At 42.3% G+C, this 8,927-nt stretch overlaps 1 protein-coding gene across 1 annotated transcript; it reads left to right on the top strand.

Annotated features, from left to right (window-relative positions):
• Positions 2,210 to 5,132, top strand: LOC107636728. Its single transcript, XM_016340222.1, has 8 exons — positions 2,210 to 2,232; positions 2,289 to 2,480; positions 2,660 to 3,664; positions 3,785 to 4,085; positions 4,149 to 4,469; positions 4,554 to 4,759; positions 4,810 to 4,852; positions 4,962 to 5,132. Exons 1-8 carry the CDS (start codon positions 2,210 to 2,212, stop codon positions 5,130 to 5,132), a joined length of 2,262 nt encoding a protein of 753 aa, XP_016195708.1.

Raw genomic sequence — 8,927 nt, 5'->3', positions numbered from 1 at the left:
ACACTTTTAAAAAATGCTTCTGGGTGTGCGCATGCACACCCCTGTGCGTACGCACGCGACCCAGTCCTTTTCTAAAACTTTTGTTCTCAAGTCTTTCATATTCCCAGCAAGCTTGTACCCTTCCAAGATGTTATTTCACACTCATAACCTCCAATTTCATCCCCTAAACCTTAAATTAATGTAAAATGCCTAGCGAACGAGAGGAAGCTAGGGAAGAGGGTAACTTATGGAGGAAGAAAGGGGATGTTATGATGAGCATGATGAATGACGATGATATGAGTTGTTGAGGAGGATGGTGGAGTGCTTTATATGATATGAGCCGAATGGCTGGATATGATACGAGCTGAATGGCTATGTTTAATGATGATTATGGCTGATTACAGATTATGATTTGTAAGCCGGAAAGCTGAGATGAATGTTAATATATGGCTGTGACTTATATGCATATATGTTGAATTGTGATTATTGGATTGTTGCACTCCACTTATATAAGATACGAGTTTCCCTGGGTGAAAGCAGTGGCTAGCCACCACGTGCTCCAGGTGGAGACTCGATACCCTACTAACCCTATGTCGTAAGCGTGGCCGGACACTGTGAAAGTTCTGGATGAGCTCGCCCCCGTAAATATACACCAGTGAGGGTGTTGGATATATATATATATGAAATTATGATTTATGTTGAGAATAAATCGATTTGGGGATGCACGACAGATGGACAGTCCAATGGTTAGCTACAAGGACTTGTCGGGTTGGCTAACTGACAGATGAGACTCATCAGCCACTAGGACAGGCATGCATCATATGCATTATATTTGATTTGTCTGGATTGCTTAATTGATTGCATCATTACTTGCTAATTGCCTAATTGTCTTACTTGCTTCCTACTTGTGCATCTCTTTATTTGATATACTTGTGTTTGCATTTCAATTACTATTGCGGTTGGGAGGTTTGCAGGATTTGGAAAGGGGATATCTAGTTAGTTTGAAGATTCTTAAGTTAGTCACCTATTTATATTTGTTATGGTTTAGTTATGTTTATACACTTTGATTATAATCTGGAAGTTCTAGGATTGTCTTCGGCTTTCCCAGGACATTACATGTTAGATATTTGGGCACTGTTACCATGCAGAGAACCTCCAAATCTCACCCATGCGGATTTAGTGGTTTTCAGATGCAGGACGTGAGGCTCCTCGCGGAGGCATGCTGGAGACTTCCTTTTAGCGAAGATCCTTAGCTCTCGGGATTGTATTTTGGGTTTATATACTTGTTTAGATACTATGTTCTCCACTGTTCATATATATTTTGTATTAACTCCTCTTAGAGGTTATTCTGGAGAAGCAGGTTTTGTATTTTTCCTTTTTGGGTTGTTTTTGGGCAATTCCTTTATATATATCTATGTATACTTATATGCTCGGACCAGTTATCTTCGCAAGCCGAGTCTTGAGTCTTGATATATGTATTTTGGCACTCTTTTATGTATCTCTTAGAGTTAGCTTACTCTCTATCTGTTCGTTTACGTTATCAATCGGAGTGTTGCGCTTTTCGATTTAAACGGTTTTGATTTACCCCTTTTTCTTTGAAGGCTCCTAGTTATAAATATTCTTGCAATACTATGTGTACTAAATTTTACTTTTAGAGGTCGTAATACCTCACAACCTCTGTTTTATGACTTAAGCATAAGCCTCTGTGTGGTAGGGTGTTACATTATGGTATCAAAGCAGTTCGTTCCTGTAGAGCCTGAGGGACAGACTAACTATGCTTCTGTGCATTCTCTGTGTTTGTGTTTATGTGCTATTAGGATATCTGACTGATATAACTGGCATAAATGTTCATGAGCATACATTTGGGACTTTGAGCATTAGATTTTCGATATTGAGACTGATCAACTTGATATCGCTTGTTTGGTGTGTATAGGAACCAGATGGCGCCTCGTGGACGTGGTCGAGGCCGTGGGAGAGGACATGCCGGTACTCATTGGCCGGAAACTAACCCAAATGATCTGGTGAACTTCAGGCTGTGTTGCAAAATATGGCTGCTGCTATGCAGGCCACTGCTGAGGCACTCGGGCAGCAAATGAACAATAATCACAATGGAGGAAATGGCGGAAACAGGACTCAAGGTCAGATAATGTTGGAGACCTTTCTAAAGGTTAATCCGCCAAAGTTCAAGGGAACCACCAATCTGACTGAAGCCGATACCTGATTTCAAGCTATGGAGCGAGCACTGCAAGCGCAGTTGGTGCCAGAAGAGCAGTGTGTTGAGTTTGCTACTAATCTGCTCACTGGAGAAGCATCACATTGGTGGCAGGGAACCCGACGTCTCCTACAACAGGTCCGATCACCTGGGATTCCTTCCAGGAAGAATTCTACAAGAAGTACTTCCCAAATTCTGCCAAGACGGCCAAGGAACTTGAGTTGCTGCAGCTGAAGCAAGGAACAATGTCTGTATCTGAGTACACGGACAAGTTTAAGGAGCTGTTCAGGTTCTCCCGCATATGTCAAAGAGCTCCGGGAGACTTTGAGGAGTAGAAATGCATCAAATATGAAGGAGGGCTCTGAAGCAACATCTACAACTCAGTAGGGCCTATGGAGATCAGGACTTTCTCCAAGTTGGTAAACAAGAGTAGAGTTGCCGAAGAGTGTGTGAAGAAGGCACCTGCAGAGAGAGGGAGTCAGAGGGGACATTCCCACAGAACCGAGGGAAGAGTTTTGCTCCTAAAGGACCTCCTTTCAAGCAGGGAGGCTTCGCACCACAGAGGACTCAGGGTCAGAATAATTTCAGAAGGCCCAACAACAACAACAATGCTTCGGGGAGGAGATTTGGGAAGCAGCCTCTGAATGAGCAAGCTTGTACCAGATGTGGGAGTTACCATCTTAGTGTTCCGTGCAAGGCTGGATGGGGATTGTGCTACTCATGTGGTAAGCCGGGGCATAAAGCCTCCAATTGTCCAGAGAATCAGAAACAGGGTGCTGGGAGAGCACAACAGCCTGGTCGGGTGTTTACTACTTCAGCTGTGGGTGCCAAGGGGTCCGAGGCACTTATCCGAGGTAAATGCGAAATGACTGGTCAAATTTTAAATGCCTTATTTGATTCTGGAGCGTCACATTCATTCATCGCATTTGAAAAGGCTAGTGAGTTTGGATTGAAGATTGTGGTTTTAGGTTATAACCTAAAGGTGTATAATCTTACCCATGAAGCCATGGTAACTAGGCTAGGATATCCGCAAGTTTTGTTTAGGGTCAAGCTGCGTAATTTTGTACATGATTTAATTTGCTTGCCGATGACTGGTCTTGATCTTATCTTGGGGTTGGACTGGTTATCTAAGAACTATGTTTTGCTCGACTGTTCTGCAAAATCAGTGTACTTTATGTCGGAAGATACAGAAGGGCCGGTTGTGGTGAATAACTATTACTTGAATTCTATGATGATGAGTTGTTCTGGGGCCGAATGCCAGGGTATTTTGTTGTTAACCACAGGTGTCTCGGGTGATGATCAAAGCTTGGAACAAATTCCGGTTGTGTGTGAATTTTTGGAGGTTTTTCCCGACGATATTGATGAATTCCCATCTAATCGAGAGGTTGAGTTTACTATTGAGTTGGTACCTGGAACGGCGCCAATCTCGATTGCCCCTTACCGAATGTCGCCTTTGGAAATGGCCGAGCTAAAGTCTCAGTTGGAGGATCTGTTGGGTAAGAACTTTATCCGACGAAGTGTTTCTTCGTGGGGAGCGCCGGTGTTATTGGTGAAGAAGAATGACGGGAGTATGCGGCTTTGTGTGGATTACAGGCAACTGAACAAGGTCACAATAAAGAATAAGTATCCACTGCCGAGAATTGACGATCTCATGGATCAGTTACAAGGACCCGGAGTTTTCTCCAAGATTGATTTGAGATCCGGTTATCACCAGATAAGGGTGAGAGATGAGGATATTCCTAAGACCGCTTTCAGGAATCGTTATGATTATTACGAGTACACTGTAATGTCTTTTGGGTTAACAAACGCTCCTGCAATGTTTATGGACTATATGAACATAATCTTCTACCCGTTTTTGGATAAATTTGTTGTTATCTTCATTGATGACATACTGGTTAGTTCCAAGACTAAAGAAGAGCATGCCGAACACTTGAAGACTGTGTTGTAAATACTAAAGGAAAAGAAGCTCTATGCGAAACTATCTAAATGCGAGTTCTGGAAGAGTGAGGTGAAGTTTCTGGGTCACGTAGTCAGTAAACAAGGGATAGCAGTAGATCCTGCCAAAGTGGAAGCAGTGATGGAGTGGAAGGGACCGACCTCAGTTACTGAGATAAGGAGTTTTTTGGGATTAGCTGGCTACTATCAGAGGTTCATCAAAGGTTTCTTGCAATTGGCTTTTCCATTGACAAAGTTAACCCGCAAGGACGCGCCATTTGTTTGGACTTCTGAGTGTGAGGAGAGCTTCCAAGTGTTGAAGGAAAAGTTGACTACCATGCCTGTGTTGGTGTTACCTGAACCAAATGAACCATTTGAGGTGTATTGTGATGCCTCACTAAAGGGCCTGGGGTGCATGCTGATGCAGCACCAGAATGTAGTGGCTCATGCCTCACGACAGTTGAGACCTCACGAAGTTAATTACCCAACGCACGACTTGGAATTCGCTGCAGTTGTATTTGCACTAAAGGTGTGGAGGCATTACCTCTATGGGGTGAAGTTCCAAGTTTTCTCTAATTACAAGAGCTTGAAATACCTCTTTGATCAGAAAGAACTTAATATGCGGCAGAGGAGGTAGATGGAGTTACTAAAGGACTATGACTTTGAGTTGAATTACCATCCAGGGAAGGCGAATGTTGTGGCGGATGCGCTGAGTCAGAAATCGCTGTATGCTTCTTGGATAATGCTTTGAGAAGAGGAGTTGCTCAATACATTAGAGAGTTTGAAGATCGGTGTTCAGGAAGTGTCTGGAACTCTGTGTTTGAGCCAATTACAGATCTCAAGTGACTTCAAATCCGAACTCCTAAAGGCTCATCAAAATGATGACGTGTTATCGAAGGTGTTGCCAGCTATTGGGCAAGGGAAGCAGTGGAGAGTATCAGAGGATCAAGATGGGCTATGGAGATTTAAGGGTAGGATCATTGTGCCAGATTTTGGGACTTTGTGACAAGATATCTTGAAAGAAGCACACAAATGTGGATTTTCTAAAGGCTATGTTCTGGTGGCTTGGTATGAAGAATGATGTAGCGAAGTATGTCTCAAAGTGCTTAACTTGTCAAAAGGTGAATATTTAACATCAAAGACCTTTGGGATGTTGCAACCTTTGGAGATTCCGCAATGGAAGTGGGAAAGCATCGTAATGGATTTTGTGTCGGGATTGCCGAGGACTAGAACCAGTTTTGATGCTGTCTAGGTAATTGTGGACCGGCTGACGAAGTCGGCTCACTTCCTACCCATTCGGATGAACTATACTCTTCAGGAGTTAGCACGCCTGTATATAAAGGAGATTATGAGACTTCATGATATGCCTACGACTATAATTTCTGACAGAGATCCCCGTTTCACTTCAAGGTTCTGGGGTGCATTTTAGAAGGCTTTTGGAACCCGTTTGAGCCTAAGTATAGCTTACCATCCTCAAACAGATGATCAATTTGAGAGGACGATCTAAACCCTAGAGGACATGTTGAGGGCTTGTGTTTTGGACCAGCCGGCGAGCTGGGATCGGTATATGCCGCTAGTCAAGTTTGCGTACAATAATAGCTATCATGCGAGCATCAAAATGGCTCCGTATGAGGCTCTGTATGGGAGGAAATGCCAATCTCAGCTATGCTGGTATGAAGCCGGGGAAAAGAGCTTGTTAGGGCCTGAATTGATAAATGAGACTACCGAGCAAGTCAAAAAAATCAGAGATAGGATGCTTACTGCTCAGAGCCGTCAGAAAAGTTATGCCGATCAGAGGCGGAAGCCCTTAGATTTTGAGGAAGGAGACCATGCTTTCCTTAAGGTTACTCCGACAATAGGAGTAGGTAGAGTGATTAAGACAAAAAAGCTGAATCCTCGATACATTGGTCCGTTTCAGATTCTTGAGAGGGTTGGACCGGTGGTGTATCGGATGGCTCTACCGCCTCACCTTTCGAACCTGCACGACGTATTTCACGTGTCGCTACTTCCGAAGTATACTCCTGATGCTAGTCATGTGTTAGAACCAGAATCGGTTCAGTTAAGGAAAGACTTGACTCTACCGGTGACTCCGGTCAGGATTGATAACACGAGTAATAAAAAGTTGCGCGGAAAAGAGGTTTCATTAGTGAAAGTTGCATGGAGTCAAGCCGGTGTTGAGGAACACACTTGAAAACTTGAGTCAGAGATGCGAGCAAACTACCCGCACCTATTCTCAGGTAACTGAAATCGAATTTTGTGGGTATAATTCCTAATTAGGTGGGTAGAATGTAAAACATAGTTAATTAATGACTAATTAATCCATAAATTAAAATATGTTCTAGAAAATGAGAAATGAGGTTTTTATGGTTTAATGTGATAGAAAAATTTAAAACGAGAATTTTAACACCAATTTTAAAGAAATCGGCCCAAGATTGGGCCGAATAGGCCAAACCGGGCCAACTGGACCCAAGTAGGGCCCATGGCCCAGCCAAGCTTCATTTAATTAAAGAAACTCAGCTCTCTCTCCCCTAAAAACACAACAAACACGCTGAAATTTGAAAGCGAAAGGAGGGAATGTTCCAAACCCTTGTTCCATCTTCCATTGTTGATAACTTTTGATCCGGAGCTCTGATTGACGCACCGTTTGTGGCCACGCGACCACAGCGTCGAGCTCTACAAAACCCATATCATTATTCTTGAGGTAAGCTACAGCTTCATCTTCGAATTTACAGCCCTTGATTTCGAGTTTGTTGGGCAACAATGTTGAAATTGTGAGCTTCTTTGTGTTATAGGATCAAATTAGCTTGAGGAGAAGGCTTGTTCTTGCTTCCTTGATCCTTAGGTGAGGTAAGAGATCTCAAACCCTAGTGAAAATATTGAGTTTAAGGTATTGGATATTGAGTTATTGTGTTTTGGTGTGATATTGTGGCTTAGGCATTATATATATGTGTATTGGAGCTTGATTTGGTGGTTTTGGAAAGCTTGGAAAGGGGCTTGGTACTTGGAAATCTGTTGGTGAAGCTTTGGGGACCTTAAAGGTTGAAATTAGAAGTATTCCGGGTGGAACGGGAATCGGCCAAGGTATGATTTCGATTTTCTGTATATAAAATATAATGTGATTGTGAAAACATAGCCTAGTAAACATAGGATAGGGCTTTGGAATTGTTGATGTGGTTGTTGGATAATTTGGATTGAGTTAAATATGTATGAATGATGGTGAAATGATTGTGAGTAGTTGTATTGGTTGGTAAATCATGTAATGTTGTATGAGATATGGATTAATATGTTGGATTGATGATAGAGTTGAGATTCTTGTTGATGAACATGATTTGATGTAAGAAATTGATTTGTGAATATATATGTATATGTATATGGTGATGGATAAATTAAATATTTGTTTGGAGGTTGAGATATGAAATGATGATGTTGATGTGAGATTGGGTTAAATGAGGAACAATTGGTGGGTTGGTGTTTGAATGGGTGGATAGAAGTGTTTGATGTTGGATGATTGAGTTTGGTTGGTTTTTGGATGAATTTGGAATGTATGATTTAAAAATGGGGAGTTTTTGAGTTTTGGTAAAAATGGAATTTTGTTGAACTTCAATGGATCATATCTTGAGCTATTGTTTTTTGAATTTGATGATTTTTATATCAAAGGAAAGAAAATTTTATAAGCTTTAAAATGGGTTAAATTTGGTGGAAATCTGATTTTCGTGGAAGGAGATATGAACGTTGGAAGTTCGGGCCAAAAATCTGAATTCTGCAACTTCTGCAGAATTTGTGGTTTCTGATTTGTGTGCGCACGCACAGCCCTGTGTGCACGCACACCCCGCGGAATTTTGAGCCTATGCGTACCCACAGCCTTGTGCGTAAGCAAACACGGGAATGGGGCTGCTACTGGGAGCGCTAGCACGCACTATGCGTGCACATGGCCAAGGAAGTCTTGCAAGCTGTGCGTACGTACAGACCTGTACACACGCACACATTGGGAATGGCATGCTGTTGGTGACGCTAGCACACCTTGTGCGCGCACTCAACCCTAGAGATTTTGCTTCCTGTGCATACACACACGACCCAGTCCTTTTCTAAAACTTTTGTTTTCAAGTCTTTCACATTCCCAGCAAGCTTGTAACCTTCCAAGATGTTATTTCACACTCATAAACCTCTAATTTCATCCCCTAAACCTTAAATTAATGTAAAATGCCTAGCGAACAAGAGGAAGCTAGGGAAGAGGATAACTTATGGTGGAAGAAAGGGGATGTTATGATGGGTATGATGAATGACGATGATATGAGTTGTTGAGGAGGATGGTGGAGTGCTGTATATGATATGAGTTGAATGGTTGGATATGATACGAGCCGAATGGTTGTGTATAATGATGATTATGGCTGATTACAGATTATGATTTGTAAGCCGGATGGATGAGATAAATGTTAATATATAGCTGTGACTTATATGCATATATGCTGAATTGTGATTATTGTGATTGTTGCACTCTACTTATCTAAGATACAAGTTTTCCTGTGTGAAAGCGGTGGCTAGCCACCACGTGCTCCAGGTGGAGATTCAATACTCTGCTGACCCTATGTCGTAAGTGTGGCCGGACACTGTGGAAGTTCCTGATGAGCTCGCCCCCATAAATATACACCAGTGAGGGTGTTGGATATATATGAAATTATGATTTATGTTGAGAATAACTCGAGTTGGGGATGCACAACAGAAGGACAGTCCAATGGTTAGCTACCAGGACTTGTCGGGTTGGCTTTATAACCGATAGATGAGACTCATCAGCCACTAGGAC

The sequence above is a fragment of the Arachis ipaensis genome, chromosome B04 (assembly GCF_000816755.2).
Source record: "Arachis ipaensis cultivar K30076 chromosome B04, Araip1.1, whole genome shotgun sequence".
In the NCBI taxonomy this organism is placed as follows: Eukaryota; Viridiplantae; Streptophyta; class Magnoliopsida; order Fabales; family Fabaceae; genus Arachis; species Arachis ipaensis.
Note: the sequence above shows the minus strand (reverse complement) of the source record. Positions and strands in the feature narration are given on the sequence as shown.

Coding starts and splice junctions, on each gene's coding strand:
- LOC107636728 (XM_016340222.1), top strand. CDS start 2,210: ATGGAGCGAGCACTGCAAGCGCA. Junction 2,481..2,659: donor AAGTTTAAGGAGCTGTTCAG/GTTCTCCCGCAT, acceptor AGGCACCTGCAG/AGAGAGGGAGTCAGAGGGGA. Junction 4,086..4,148: donor TCTTCATTGATGACATACTG/GTTAGTTCCAAG, acceptor TAAATACTAAAG/GAAAAGAAGCTCTATGCGAA.